The following is a 15,513-nucleotide window of genomic DNA, read 5'->3' on the forward strand; positions in this document are numbered from 1 at the left end:
CGGTGACTCCAGGCCGGGAGAGGGGATGATGTGCTCCCATCCCGGCCTGGGTCGGTTTTTAGCAGCTGGAAAACACCCTGGCACTCCCCTCTGGCGGGGGGAGCTGGTCCGAGGCCTGGCCGAGGGCCTGGGCACTTTCTCTCATCAGGGGAGGGGAGCCTGCAGCCGCTCCAAGCATGGCCCACCCTGAATGGGTTAATGTACTAGTTACTAAAACTGGTACAGAATTGCTGTTTAAAAAGCGCTTCGGTTCAAGTAATTTTCTCAGCTGGAATGCCAGTACTATTTTCACTGAGAAGCATTTCACTATTGGTTTTGCAGCTTGATGGGGGAAGCAGGAGTGTTTGTGTTCTGTTGAGTTCTGTTTGGGTGGGGTTTTTTTTTTTCTTTTTTTTGGTCTTGTTATTTCCACGTTGGTTTTCTAACAATTTGCAGCTGAAGGAACCCAAGGATGTCCATGCTCTGAGAGCTTAGGTGCCATGATATTTGTGCCTGACTCAAAGAATGCATTTCTTTGTAGCACACTGAGATGGTTGTGGGTGCAGGCACACATGTGAATTTTCTGGCATCTTGCTACAAGCCTTCCTTCGAGGTGAAAAAGAAGTAGCACTGTGGAGATAGTCTGGTTTACTCACCGGAGGAGATTTTCCTGGGATGAATGTTGTTGACAAAGGAGATTTATGTCTGATTTTTTGGCCGGTTGAATTAAGGCTCAAGTCATGCCTTCCGAATTAATAGCATAAGGGTTTTTTTTGCAGTTAGTAGATGTTGTTCATCTGTACACAACTGCCCTGGACACAAAGAAATGCAGGGTGCTTTTTATCATAAATGAAAGCTAAATCTGCTCAAGTATTCTGTGGGTTATGAAACATTTGCAGTAGGGGTGTCTGTTTCTCCATGCATTGTGATACATTTATATACATACATATATTTATGTACACATTGACTGTTTCAATTAAATCTTTGAAGAAGAAACAAAATGAAGCATGAGGATCTAAGCATCACTCAAGTCAAAGTGTATTGTAACCATTTTCAGAAAATACTTCCCTGTGGACTGATATTTTTATTGCATGGGATCAGGGCAGTTTCTCCTTGTGCTTTTCTTGCTTGATTGCAGTCTCCTGGGCTGTTACATGAAGGGAAAGGTGGCTTTGGGAGGTGGCAGGATCCATACTGACAGCAGCTGAGAACTTCTCACAGTGTTTTGGACTGTTAGATACCTTCCTCTGTATTGATGGCTCTTGTTCTTTGTTTGCTTTAGCTCAAGCCTGGGAGAACATGATGAGTGCCTCAAGCCAGAGCCCTAACCCTAACAATCCCGCTGAATACTGTTCTACTATCCCTCCTTTGCAGCAGGCTCAGGCCTCGGGCGCCCTGAGCTCCCCGCCTCCCACTGTCATGGTGCCTGTGGGAGTTCTAAAGCATCCTGGAGCAGAAGGTGAGGACACTTCCTTTTTCTTTCAGTTCACTTGTAGTAAGAATTTGGAAAGAATATCTGCACTTCATCCGTTCCAAAGAAGGGCTAATGCCTGTTGTGCTATCCCTGCCCTCAGCAGGGACATCAGGTTTTTCAGGACATGTAAACTGTTCTCAGTGGTTGTGTCTGTACGTGATGCTGCCATACGGAGTGCACTAGGTGATGCCTTAAGTTCCTTCCAATCTACTTTTTAATATTTATTTTTTCCATTTTGCTGTTTTATACTCAAGATTTTCCATTTTCCTAGCCAGTGTTGCTGTGAGATGTGAAATGCTGTTTTTTTGCATTCTCTCCAGTGGCTCAGCCTAGAGAACAAAGGCGTGTTTGGTTTGCTGATGGGATTTTACCCAATGGAGAAGTTGCCGATGCAGCAAAGCTGACAGTGGCTGGGACAACTTCCACAGGAACCTTAGCAGTGTCTCATGATCCATCAAAGCCCATGGCCAACAACACTTTATCACCAGAAGTAAGGGAGTGTTTGGCATTCAAAATCCTGCGTTTGCCTTGGTCGTGAGTGGTATATGAGTTGCTGTGGTGACTGCAGCAAGACTGATGTAGGAAATCTGCTCAGGCTTGTCTTAATATGTTGCATAGCAAGTGTTGTCCTTGTTTGAATGTTTACAGAGTGCTGAAACAACCGTATTTTTTACAATGAAATTAATATTTTTGGGGCAGAGCACTAAGAATGTTTGTTGTCTGTGTGGCTTGCAACTGTTTGGCTGTACAGCTGGTGTGTGAAGGATATTTGTGTAACGCATGTTTAAAAAAGGTGAGCTGTGGTCAGGACGGAGTTTGAAGCTGTAAGATTATCATAATGTGTATCAGAAGAGTATCTGTCACAAAATGATGTATGCAGGAAAGTGCGGATAAAATCTAACAACGTTAAGTCCACTCTACCCTGTGGAAGTGGAACTGAGACTCTACAGAATGTTCAAATGGGTATCGGTGCTGCATTAAGGTTTTGTGAAGAAATGGGTATGTGTGGTGTTAGAGAAGGGAGGTGCAGGCTCTAGGCAGATTTTCTAGCAGTAGTTCACAAACAGGAGTCATCACATGACCACCTATTGTTACAGAGCCAAATTATTTGGTGCTTCTGTTTCTCCAGCAGACACAGACTCCTTCACCTACATCTGTAATAATTTACCCAGCCAGCTCTTACATTTTTATCATTATTACTGTGTTAATGTTGTCCTTCCTTGTTTGCTTCTTGTAGACTGATAATGCCTCTGTATTCTCGGGAAATATAACTCAGGTTGGCAGTCCTGTTGGCAGCGCAATGAATCTGATTCCTGAAGATGGTCTTCCTCCAATTCTCATCTCCACTGGAGTAAAAGGAGGTGAGGGTATAATTTGGCAGCCAGCTTTTATGCTTACCAGATGCAACAACCTAATGGCTTCTGTGTTTATTTTAAAAATAAGATGCTGGCAGTGTGCTGAGTATTGGAAGGAGTTGTCAGTAAGCGCTCGTGGGTAAAGGTTGGGCCACTCCTTTGCACGATTGGTCCTTATTTGCATCCAGGAAGAGCCCCACCTTGCAATGCAATTCCTGGAACAAGTAAAACATGAAGCAAAAAATTAACTGCAGTCCAGAAACATGTGCTAATTTCTTCACTAATCGGACTGTGGGGAATGTTTCACACAGAGATAGGTTTTAATTAGACTTATGAATATTCATGCTTCCCTTCTCTGAAATTCTGTTGGAACATGGGCTCTGTCTGAGGCATCCCCAAGCACTTCATTCAGCAACACTATTGCACATCTTGGCCCAGAGTGCAGCTTTTAGTCATTGTGATGTCCTCTTATAGAGGATCCAAATGGAGGAAGCTTCAGAAAATTAAAAACTGAGTTTTGAAAGATGAGAAATGTGTATTTGTTATTTGAAATTGCTTTCCACAGTCTGATTCATGACATCCTTTAATGCATTCCTGGAATTAACTTGTTTTCTCTTCTTTGGTTGTTTTATTTCTATTAGATACTTTGCTGACACAGTGCATTTCTAATGCTAAGCTGGAAGTAACCTTTTATTTCAGGATAGTGTCAAAACCAAAATGTGAGCAGCATTTAATTTCAAAACAGATTTGTTCCATCCTGTGTGTACTGTTCATGGTAGTCCAGGACTGATGCCCTTCTGCCTTACTGTGATTCAAGTAACAATTCTTAACTTCTTTGTCATTCGGGATTTCAGTTGACATTGTGACGCATTTCTCAATTTGATTTCAATTTTCTCCTCTTGTTGATACTGAAAAATAGTTATTTTCCTGAAACAAGCTGCAACTTTCTAATGGGTCTACAGAAGGTATCTCATAAATTCTGTTGAAATTTGAAAATACCAGTCTAGGAAACAATCAGTCAAACCAGCAATACTTAAATTAAGTGTTTGTCTAAAAGGTCAAAACAGTAAAAAGAATTAGAATTGGGGTTATCTGATTATAATATAGAGTCTGTACCAGTAGTTTATGGATTTCATTGTGTTTGCTTCTTTTGTAGACTATGCTGTGGAAGAGAGACCTTCTCAGATCTCTGTCATGCAGCAGCTGGAGGATGGTGGCCCTGACCCTCTAGTATTTGTTTTAAATGCTAATTTGCTGTCCATGGTAAAAATAGTAAATTGTAAGTGTTTATTATTAAATAAGTCCTAGTCTATGAGAGGGGAAATGTTATCTAGATTATTAGTAGGAACAGCAACATTTTAATTAGGTAGGATAGTCTCTAAAAATGTGTACAGGTTGAAAACTTTGTGCTGAGCCAAATTAAGTTAAAGAGCAAAAGGCCCTTTTCTGGTGACTTAAGGATCATTGCAGATAATTTTGTATAGAAAATATAAACTTGACTGATAGAGGCTCCAGTCTCAGGTTTGGAGATCAATGTCTCCTGTAGAGCTTGGTAGGGCAGGGTATTTTATCACCTATTTTCCTTTGGTTGCTTTGCTTATTCCCATGTCATCCCATTCTGGAAAAAGCAGATGGGATCCCATAATAATGCAGGGGTTCCATTCCCTTGTGCACCTCCTCTGTCCCTTTCTGTCCTGTGCCTGTGTGTGCCTGTGCTGAGGGTGGAGTGGGGAGGCAGATGGAAGGCTTCTCATGCCAGTTCCTCACCTGATCTCTGCTGGATAGGAACATGATGGAGAAATTGGGAAGGACAGTTTTATATTAATAAATTGTTTATAAACCTTTCAGCATCTCTTAGATTGCAGTTTTAGATATGTATAAGTAGGTAATATATTATAGACAGGTTTTATTTCAATAACTTGGTATTCTCAAGAAATGAAGCTCAGAGCATGTGTCATTATTAACATCCCTGTGAAGCAGAACAACACAGTGAGGTCTCATGGAGACACCTGACATCCAGCTCTCCATATTAAGAGAGATATCACTGTTGGAAACTGTTTTAGCTGTCAGGATCACACAGCCACCAGCCTGGCCTGTTCCCAGGCTCCTTCATTCACATTTAAATCCTGTCCTTTCATTTGAATGCAGAAACAGCTAAAAGTCTGCTCTGTGGTGTTAATCCCAAGATCTGACTGGGAGTTGTAATACTCTGCCTTTTCCTTAGCTGTAAGCTGGGAATTATTGAGCTGCTCTTGTTTTGGATGTGCTTGCCCTCACAGTAACAGATGTAGGACGTAATTTGTGTGACAGATAACACAACAATACATGCTGTAAAACTGATCCTTGCAAGAGCTGTCTTCCTGCAGTGAAATTTAGGCCTCCTTTTTACATTTCTGCTCTGCTGATGCATGGTTTTCCCTCTGTGCAGATGTGAACAGGAAGTGCTGGTGTTTCACCACGAAGGGCATGCACGCCGTGGGGCAGTCGGAGATCGTCATTCTCCTGCAGTATTTGCCTGATGAGAAATGTTTGCCTAAGGATATCTTTAACCATTTTGTGCAACTTTACCGGGATGCCTTAGCAGGTAGGGAATGCTCTCTGGTAAAAATGCTTTGAATAGATGATCCTACAGGGTCGGATATGTTTTTGTCACAACAAATGGCTCTTTTGGGGAAAAAAAAAAAAAAAATAGAGAATAAGGATCAAAGCTGATCGAGGGATGAGTTGTTGGTTATCAGTATCTAGTGTTCTGGTCATCTCACCAAATAAAATGCTGGTAACCTGGGGAGCTGCTCCAAAGATCTTCCAGCTAGAAAGAAAATGTTAAGAATTCTTGTGGATAGTGTGTTCAATATCTCCTGACCAGGTAGTTTGGAAGTTTGATTCTCATAGTGCCTGTATTTATTCCTACATTATGGAGAATCTGTTTCTGTCTTAAAATAATGTATGTATACGTTGCCCAGAATGAACTGTACAACATTTCAGAAATGATCCCTGAATTTTGAATTCTTGTATCTTGTTTGCAAGATTTTTATATAAACCATTGCACATTTTGTATTTGCTAAGTAAATAGATTTCCACTTGTAGGTGTTATTGTTGGACCTTAGAATTCAAAAATCCTTGCATAAGGAAAAATGAAAGTATTTGGTTCCACAGATCAGAAAATAAAGCTGTTTTCCAGAGGTGAGATTGGATCACATTAAGGTTTTATGCTGAAAATACATTTACAAGAGGTTCTGCTTATCATTCGTAATGCCTTTGGAGTGATTGAATCCAGTACTTTAATAAAATAATGAAAGGTACTTGTTCCCTAAAATATCTCTGTGCAGCAAAGGTCAGCTTGTCCAGAGAGGTTGCCAGGTTCAGAATGTATTATTATCTCATGTCATAATGGATCTTGTGTGCATGGCAAACAACTACTGTTCCAAACCTCAGTTCATTTTCTTTGTCTTATAATGATGTTATTCAGAGGGAGATAGAAATGAAAAATGGCAAGCATGTGTATATAAATGTGTGTATATGTATATTGCAGATATAAATCCAGCTTGGTGTATATATTGCTATGAAGTTCTTTATAATTACACTACAGAAATACATAATTTATAACTCCTACATAATGTATTTGAAATTCTTTTTTAGTACTGTAGTGGTAGTAATTTGATATCCTACAGTTCCACTGGTGCAAAGAGCTGCTTACTATTGTGCAATTCTTAATCAGAAACCGAATGTCGCCGTTGAAGAATTCCACTGTGTGTTTTCTGTGGGTAGGATCTGCTGTGTGTTGTGTTCCAGGCATGAAGGATGAGTCGACAGACACCTTCAGTTACTGTGTAATGCCTGCAGGTTTTGTAGATAGTGCACCTTGATAAACTCCCAAAGCACTTTGGAATGCTCTCTCCATACCCATCCTTTTTCTCTTTCCAAGGCACGCGTTGTTTGAGAGGCAGAAGGATCTGTTAGCATATTTGTAACTTGGCTGCTTTAAACATTATCCAGGCAGAGAGGAGGGGATGCTGTAGGGGTTTCAGTTTGGTGTCTGTAATCCCTTGGAAGTGGTTAGCAGTTGTGCTCTTGGAGGTGGAGCCGTGCTTTCTAAGCTGTTCATTTCAGAAGTACTGCACCTCTCCTGGCAATGAGATGATTTAGACATTTAGAGCAAACAAGAATTCCCAGTAGAATTTAGAGACTATTTAACAGCCTGCCTCACCATTTCATTTTTCATTATATAATACATTGGTTTAAATATATTCTGTATCAGGAAACTGAAATAAATTCTGTGGATGTTTTTTATTTATTTCCTTTAGTATAAGGTTTTTTTAAAACAGTAATAAAATAAAAAGGCACATACAGTACTTTTTATTGGAATGGAGACAAGAATTATTTTTAACATTGTCGGTTTTGCTTTGAATTGATTTTAGATTTCTTGGTCTTGTTTTCAGTAGAAAAACACAGCATCCCTTTTTGTTTGTTCAATTAAAGCCCAATCCGTAGCAAATGATTTCTTCATGAGTCACATGAATTTAGGAGTTTGAATTCTGTGTTCAAGCCTGGAAGCACAAAGTACATGTACGTACTCATGCCTCTTCCCAGATGTTTCCTCTTTCCTGAAGGGATAGCTTGTTCAGGAGGCAGAGTCCTGCCCTCTGTGCTGGGTATTGTTTGCAGGCTGGCTCTGGTAGGGTGGCAGCAGAGAGATTTTGGAGGGAAAATGGCATTTTTCACTATAGGCTGTATGCATGTGAGTTATAAAAAAATAAAGTCAGTTCAGGCAAGTCTTTGTTGCTGCTCACTTTTCATCACTTTACTTTTCCTCTGGCCCCTCTGTCATCAAGCTCCCTGCTGTGTTGCTTTTCTTGTTTAGAAATTGGAAGCTAATGATTTCTGTTGTGGTTGTAGTAGTTGTGCTGCTGTAGTAGTAATCCCATGATTATCCTTGTCTGTTGGCTATAAGCCTGGCAGTGAATGGGAAAATGAGAACTCCTGTCCGTCTGAATGGGTACTTTGAGGCAGTTGGATGTGTTAATGTAGTGCTGCCAGAGATGCCCTAGTGCATCAGCTCTGTGCTGGAAGACAATAAAAGCTACTGTTACTTTTGTAGTGGAAATGTAAATCTGACAACTGCCTGAAATGCCTTTGTGCTCACCCTGGTTTTTGGGGATATTCCTTGTGAGGCTGGGTCTATCCCAGACACAGTTTGTGCATTTTTTTTACTCAGTGGGGTTTTGATATGGTGGTAGTTAATAGGATATCTTTAAAGAAGCCCATGTAGATGTTCTGAACAGAGAACAGGTTAACCAAGCAATACACCCCTGCAGCTGGTCTGTGGAAAGGTGGAGACAAAATCAAACTTCATATGAGGTGTGTGAGTGATGTTAGGAAGACTGCCATAGAGTAGCCTGAGAAAGTTTTGGATGCTGGCAGCTGCTGCTGTCACTGATAGTAAGTGAAGCATTATGGCCCTTGGCAATAGGAGTGAGTTCTTCCCAAATTACTTTCTGATGTGTTTCAGTAGAGATGCTGGCCATGGCCAGAACTTTGAATGTGGAGCTGATGTGGTTTTTCTCAGTGCTGGCATCTGCCACAGATGTATTGGGGCATCATTCATGGTCTTGGCTCTTCTGTAGCACTTTGTGGCTCTTGGAGTGGTTGGGTTTATGTTCCTTTTCCAAAGGGAATGTGCTCATTTGCTCTTGAAGAAAATCCATCTGGCAAGATTGCTCGCAGGTGAATATTGCTTTGCATCTCCTGCAGGACTGGGTGCTGGGCTTTTCAGGATGCAGCAGAGTTTGGTACATGGCAGTTCCTGGCTGTTCCGGACAGGAGTGGAATGAGGCTGGATGGATTTCCTCAAGCCACAAACAAATGCCTTGTCTGAGTCTGGGTGCCACTACCTTTTCTTGACCTGGCAGTAACCAAAAGATAGGAAGCATACATTAAGAATTTAGCCTCAGTGTTTTTTGGTAAAAGTACCTAACTGGCTTCACCACGCATTGAGGGCAATAAACAAATGCAGGAATCTTTTTTTTCCCCCATCTACCTTTCCTGGTGTAGACTATTTTGAGGCCAGAAGGGATTGCCAAATCTAAGAGAAGTATTCAAAACACCATGGATAAAAGCATCTTTTTTTTTTTTTTTTTTTTTATGGAGAACTTTGAAGAGATGCTTTAAGATTTAAAGTCAAGGATAACTGAGTATAATTGAGAAGAGTGTAAGTACTGACCTACCGCAGACCTGCTTTAGATGCATCATGCACACTGTAAGCACTTCCTAAATAATGTCAGTTGTCTGATGTCAGGTGCTAGAACTTAATATATGGAAAGGCACCTTTCTGCTCACTCTGAGATTGCCTCATTAGAAAGGAAGTTGTGATATGTTTTAAATTAAATTATATGCTTTTGCAAAGGATAGTTATTTTTGTAGGTTTTTCTGACGCCTACACTTTCTCTACAAGCCTCTGAAACAGTTCTGTGCTTAAAATGTGTAATGGTGCAGTGGGTTGGGTTTGACAATGTCAGGCTGGGAATAGCAACTTCTTGGTGGGGTCTTGGCTTGGAATCACCTTCAGAGACAGGGCAGGAAAGACTGACAGCCCCTGGTCAGGGCAGAAATGTTTGAGGGACAACCCAAAAGAGGCTTTTTGACTTGGTTGTGCTGACTGAAAAGGGACTAAGGAAGTCTGTAGGAAAACACTTGCTTCTTCCCATGCTGTCCACATCCAGGCTCTTAAGCTGTTATAAATAATGAATTGCAGCGCAGCCACCTAATCCCAGTAATTTGTCCTCTTAAAGTGATGGCAGGCTCTTGGAGCTTGCACTGTGCAAGCTGCTTGTGTCAGAAGGAGTAATTTATGATGCTGTGGCTTATGGAAGGAAAGGGCTGAACAGCTGAGTTGCAGATTCCACTCTAAGGGTTTTTTTCACGTTTCCGTTGGCTGAAAAATTCTTATTAAGGCATCCCAGGCGTGTGAGCCTTGAAGCTCCATCTCCTGAAACGGAAAAAATAAGTAGTCATCCCCTTCTGCTGCAGCACTTGGCACCAGTCTCAAGTGGAAATGTCTGGTTGCTTTGTCATTCCAGTGGGCAGTGCCACACGTCTCAGATCCGTACGGGATTGTACGGCTGCACTTTGCCTGGCCTCTTGCTCACGTAAGAAAGGGGGCAGAATTCAGGGCAGTTTGGCAGTTCATACACGTCATACACTTGAAAGGTGAACAGGATTACTGTGGTCATGTTGCTGGAACTGAGAACCTCACCAAGTAACTTCATTATCAGGCCTGTAGCTCTATTTGGGTAAGAACAGATGGGAAGGGGAAAAGGAAGTATAAATGAAGAAGAGGCGATTAGTGAGGGTAGGTGGGAACTGCAAAAGAAAAAGAGTGCCAGCAGCTATTTTAGTGAAGTGAAAAATCTTTCTCATGAACACCGGTGGATACACTGGTTTGCACTCACTAGCAGGGTGCCCACGTTGGTGCATTGGTGTTTCACTGAGTGTCCCAGCACAGCTGACAGAGCTGCATTTGCACACGGGCAGGAGCAGGGATTCTCAGCAGCTGACATTTGATGTGGCTCTGTTACTCATGGTAGCTACTTTTCATCAAGTATGCTCAGCTGAGAAGCTGTAGCTACTCTAAGAGTTCTGGAGTTTTATCTGGATGATCATGTCAGCTTTGGCCTGTGTGTGTCTGGAAAATTAATTACAGGTTGGCTTTGCAGGACAGTGGCAAGCTCAGAATGAGCCTCAGCCTGCTATGCTGGGCTGCCAAAGCTGTCACCTTCAAACAGGGAACCTAAAAACTTACTTTGTGCAGCATTTGTGGGTACAGAAAAAAAATCCACAAGAGAGCCCTGAAATTTGAAAAATAAGGAAACCCCTGAGCTTATTTGTTAGTTGCAGTATAAAAGGAGCCTTTTGCTTACAGACCTGCCAGTCACTATGTGTAAAGCTGGAGGACCCAAGGTCATGTGAAGGACAATATTGAGTGATGATTGTGCCAAGGTGGTCTGGAGGGGTGCAAAGCAGCAGGGCCACATCTCCAGAGAGAGGGCTGGAATAGCTGTATTGTTATAACTGGGATTACTAAGGATGTCAAAGTATCATTTCTGTGACTCATATTTTTACTTAATTAAAACCCGGCATTTGTCTGTGTGTGTATCATGTGCGTAAAAGGAAGAAACTCTCCAGGTAGTGTCCAGTGGATGTGCAGATGGAGACCTGCACATCACCACTTCGAGTTGAGATCTAAACACTCTGTTATGAGGTGGTGGAGAAAGAGCAGGAACTCCTGCTTGGCAGTCTGTCTGCAGGTGGGAAAGCCTGGGACTGCTCCAGAAGCCCAGGAGGTCTGCATGAGTACCTCAATCCCATGCAATTCCTCATGAGTGGTGTGATCAAGCACACCACGCTCTCTGAAATTGCCTTATTCTTTGAGAGCAAATCAGCACCATTAATATTCAATCTTCCTATGGAGAATTGTGATCAGCTGTTCTGTACATTATTTGCATGCTGTTGTTGCCATTTCATAAAAGGAATCACACCATGGTCCTTTGCTTCGATGTTAAATGCTGTGTTGGATGCTATAATAACCTAATCAACATTCAGACTCATTCAGCCATTTGAGTGTAAACATTTTTGGAAATTAGAAGCATCAAAGAGTAAAAATGTGAATAAAAATTAGTGATGTTTCTCCCCTGTGTCTCTCTCAGTTGCATTTTACATTAAGTGTACTAATGAAGTAAAGAGTCTTTTGTGTAATTCTTGAAATGACCCAGATCTTCAATATGTGTCTGAGCAGGCACCCCAGTGGTTTGCCTAAATGGAAGGACAGCCAGGGGACATTAACTGTTTGACCAGGTGCACATCCCTCCTTAAATTGCAGCTGAATCCAAAAGTTTATCTCAAACAACAGCAGCTTCTGCAGTGGAAGTGCCTTGGATATCTGTAGGGCACTGAAAAGAGGCTTTGTGTGGGTGTGTCTGTAGTGCCAGGGGGAGGTTTCACCTTGGCAGCAATACTGGCCTGAGCTCTCCTGTGATGTCCTGAGAGGGCAGTGAGGGCCTGGCACAGGTTTCCCAGAGCAGCTGTGGCTGCCCCATCCCTGGAAGTGTCCAAGGCCAGGCTGGGGCAGTTTTGCACAGGAGGTAACCTGAGCACCCGTGTGCAGCAAATCATTGTTCAGGTGTGCTTAATACACATTACTGTTCCAGGAAACAAAGTGAATTTAACATGGAATTTTTTTCCCCCTTCTGAAAAACTCCTGACATTCCTGATACAGCTCTCAATCCAGTGAAATAACAAACTCTTGCTTTTTCCCCATAGGTAACATTGTTGGCAACCTGGGACACTCCTTTTTCAGCCAGAGCTTCCTTGGAAGCAAAGAACACGGAGGGTTCTTGTACGTTGCAGCGACCTATCAGTCCCTGCAGGACCTGGTGCTCCCAACCCCACCATACTTGTTTGGCATCCTCATCCAGAAGTGGGAGACTCCCTGGGCCAAGGTGTTCCCCATCCGGCTGATGCTGAGGCTCGGAGCTGAATACAGGCGTGAGTAGCAGGCACTGCCGGAGTAACTTCTGCAGGGGAATGGATGAATTCTGCTTCAGAGCACAGCCCCCAGCCGTGGATTGTTAGCTGTCAGAGCCACCCAGGCTCAAACAGGCAAGGAAGAGCTGTGTGTCAGACCCACGGTGCAGCACTGAGGTGCTCATGGGACCTACAGCCTTTTTTATGACTCGGCTGGGTCGTCAGGGAGGTTTTTGTGGAGACAGATATAGTTCTGAGCATCTTTGTATCCGTTTAGTGACCTGAGAGTTTTGTGCAGGAAAGTCTGATGAGGTGGTGTAGTTAGCACAAGGGAGAGAGCCTTTGAGGTGTTAAACTCTTCCCATGCTGAAATGAAAGACCATTTGCTTTTAGGTTTTTAAAACAGTATTCATTTTCCAGAGAGTAACAATACCTGTGCAGGGACAACAAACTTGGCAGTTTGTTGCAAAAATTCTGCTGCAACTAATAATACATGGGCTGGAGAGAATGTTTCATCTGAACAACATCTTAGCAGTTACCATGAAATTAGCATGAAATTAAGATAAAATAATTTTCAAAACACATTTACCACTGTTGGAGTAAAGACATTGCTGGCAGTTTGTCCACCATGAGGGGCCAAAAATTGTATGTCTCACTCATCTACAGTTTTGATTGGTATATCTCATTAATCTAAATTACTATGAGAATGGTCTGTTGTTAATTTTTCCCAGAGCTCTTTCAGAACATTTTAACAAAGTAAGTTTTGTAATACGCTATACAGAGATTTGTCACTTTAACTTTTAAAATTTTGAGGACGTTGGGAATTTTCCACAAAATACATGCATTGCTGGAGGAGAAAAATAAAATCTTCAAAATTTGCCTTCTGAGGATGAGGACTGAAGGTTAAACTTGTCCAAAGAAACATTCATGTTAAAGGTTTTTAGGTTTTTGTGTATCCACAGGCATTTTTTAAGCAGTGCATTTATTCCCATCAGTATTTAGAAAAACAAACAAAAATGCTCATATTTTGGATGTGACATCTGTCTCTGAGCACAGAAAGAAGTGTTTTGATAGTGACAAACAAAAGTACCTGCTCTGATGTATTGGGAAGCCTTTGCATCATTCCTACAGCTGTGGATTTGGATTTAGGCACATTCCCTGGAGCTGTGCCAGTTGCGACTGCAGGGCACCGCCTCAGTTTCTCCCTGGAAGGCGCTGCTTTTGTGGCCCATGTTTCCTGGGTTTCCCTCCATCCTCCTTGCTGGTGGAGCTGTCAGAACCCAGCCATTTGTGCAGTTGCCGGCTGTGCAGTTGGGATGCAGGAGGCCCTCGGGTTGCTGGGTGTGCAGAAAACCTCTGCTGAGCAGCCACAGCTCAGCCCAGCAGCTCAGGCCCAGGGAATTCTGTGCATCTGGGATGGAGCTGCGCTGCTGCCTCAAACCAGGGTGGCAGACACGGGGAATTCAGCCCTTGCTGGGGCCTCAGGGCACTGTGCATGGCTTGGTTGCCGTGTGCTGTGCGGTGCTTTCAGGTATCGAATCAGTGTGCAGAGGCTGGAGCTGATTTCCATCGGGAAATCCTCATGTTATTCACATGATGCTGAGCGCTCTGCAGTCCCTTCTGACCACACTGGGAACTGGGAGTGTGGCATTTGGGGAAATCAGGCTGAGTGTTTGCCTGAGGATAGCTTAGGAATCCTCCTTCAAACATGTGTTTAGGAAACCTTGGCATTATGTACCAGTGCATGAGTCACGTTCCAAGCGTTGTGATGGCTTCTGCTGCAACATAACGTAATGCAGCCTGATCCCTGCCCTGCACTCAGAATTGCATCACAGATGTTTCACAGGTATGGATGTCAGCCAAGGAATGCAGATCTTTTACGTCACTGACATACCATGAATGTCCTTTAAATTGTTTTTGATGTACCCCTGTGGAGTTTGCCACATGAAATAATGAAAACAGGAAATAAAGTAATCTGGGTTATCACTTGAATGTCACGTGTCGGCCACAGAACTGAAAGACTGATGATGCTGTAGTGGAGAGCAGCAGGATGGTTGGACAAAAATAGAAGCCATTTCAAAGTAGTAGCCTGAAAAAAGCACTTAGAAAGGTCATTTTTGCCATCAGGGCCCAGGTCACTCAGCTCAGCCCTGCAGTGTGGCACCTGTAAACTTTCCATGTAATTATTCTTGTTTCTAGCATGGTGGGCAAGCAGCCATAACACATGTAAGGTCATTATAATGTTGAACCCTTCTGCACTTTTGCTTTTTGAATTCCAGTCTTCCCAGTCTCTTCTTTAGCTGCTGCTTACCACACTCAGTTGAGGAGGTATTTAGGTCTGCTTTTGCAGAATCTGAGTATGTAAATTTCCATCTGACCTGTTCTTTCCTGTTCTATTCCAGTTTATCCATGCCCACTTTTCAGTGTCAGATTCCGTAAGCCTTTGTTTGGAGAGACTGGCCACACGATCATGAACCTCCTTGCAGTAAGTCTGTGATGGAATTTGTGCTTCCATTGGTGTGAGTGGATCTGTGTGGGGAGAGGGGGGCTCCAGGTGCACTCAGGAGCTGGGAGGTCCAGGATAAGCAAGAGGAAGTAGTGGGGATTTGGGAGAATTTCCCTGCTGTTACTGAGAGGGGGTGTCAGCTTTCAACAACAGAGTGAATTGTAACAAGGTACCCTAATCAATATCCCAGACCTGGCAGCTGGAGGATGTTTGGATTCTTGAAATAAGTGCATTGTTTGCTCAGAGCGCTTCCTCAGAAGTGCTGGGTCATCACAGTGTGCAGTCACAGCTCTCTGATTACACAGTGCTCCGACTGAAGGGACGTTATTATCTCTTCCTACTTTGCAAGTATTTTCAATACAGGAAATTCTCTTTGATGTACGACTTAATCTCACTGCTAGAAAAACTAATAACTCTATCTAGTAATAGAACAGAACACAGAGAGCAAATTTTCTTACATACAGTGATGATATTCAAGGTGGGAGAACATTAATTTTGATGTAAGAGAATGTGTGAAATGACTAACAGTCACAATGATATTTTTTTCATTTGTGTACTGCAATTATATGGGTTCCACACTGTGGTGTCTCTGTCCCTCCCTGCCTTCTAGTCAGATTACAATTATTTGAATGGGCTAAGTAGTAGTCACCAGGATAGTTATGAAACCGACAGTGCTAATG

The 15,513-nt window shown here is 42.7% G+C and overlaps 1 protein-coding gene across 3 annotated transcripts in view; it reads left to right on the forward strand.

Annotated features, from left to right (window-relative positions):
• The window catches only part of ZFYVE9 (zinc finger FYVE-type containing 9), a 56,209-nt gene that overhangs the window by 32,080 nt on the left and 8,616 nt on the right, over positions 1-15,513 (forward strand). For all 3 annotated transcript variants that reach the window (XM_066192820.1, XM_066192822.1, XM_066192819.1), the window contains 7 exons: positions 1,262-1,438; positions 1,774-1,943; positions 2,691-2,814; positions 3,965-4,087; positions 5,237-5,392; positions 12,124-12,348; positions 14,730-14,812. In XM_066192820.1, coding sequence (XP_066048917.1) covers positions 1,262-1,438; positions 1,774-1,943; positions 2,691-2,814; positions 3,965-4,087; positions 5,237-5,392; positions 12,124-12,348; positions 14,730-14,812 — 1,058 coding nt within the window. The remainder of the gene's footprint in view (positions 1-1,261; positions 1,439-1,773; positions 1,944-2,690; positions 2,815-3,964; positions 4,088-5,236; positions 5,393-12,123; positions 12,349-14,729; positions 14,813-15,513) is intronic.

The sequence above is a fragment of the Chamaea fasciata genome, unplaced genomic scaffold (genome assembly GCF_029207755.1).
Source record: "Chamaea fasciata isolate MVZ Bird 193981 ecotype frontalis unplaced genomic scaffold, bChaFas1.0.hap1 SCAF_10, whole genome shotgun sequence".
Lineage (NCBI taxonomy): Eukaryota > Metazoa > Chordata > Aves > Passeriformes > Sylviidae > Chamaea > Chamaea fasciata.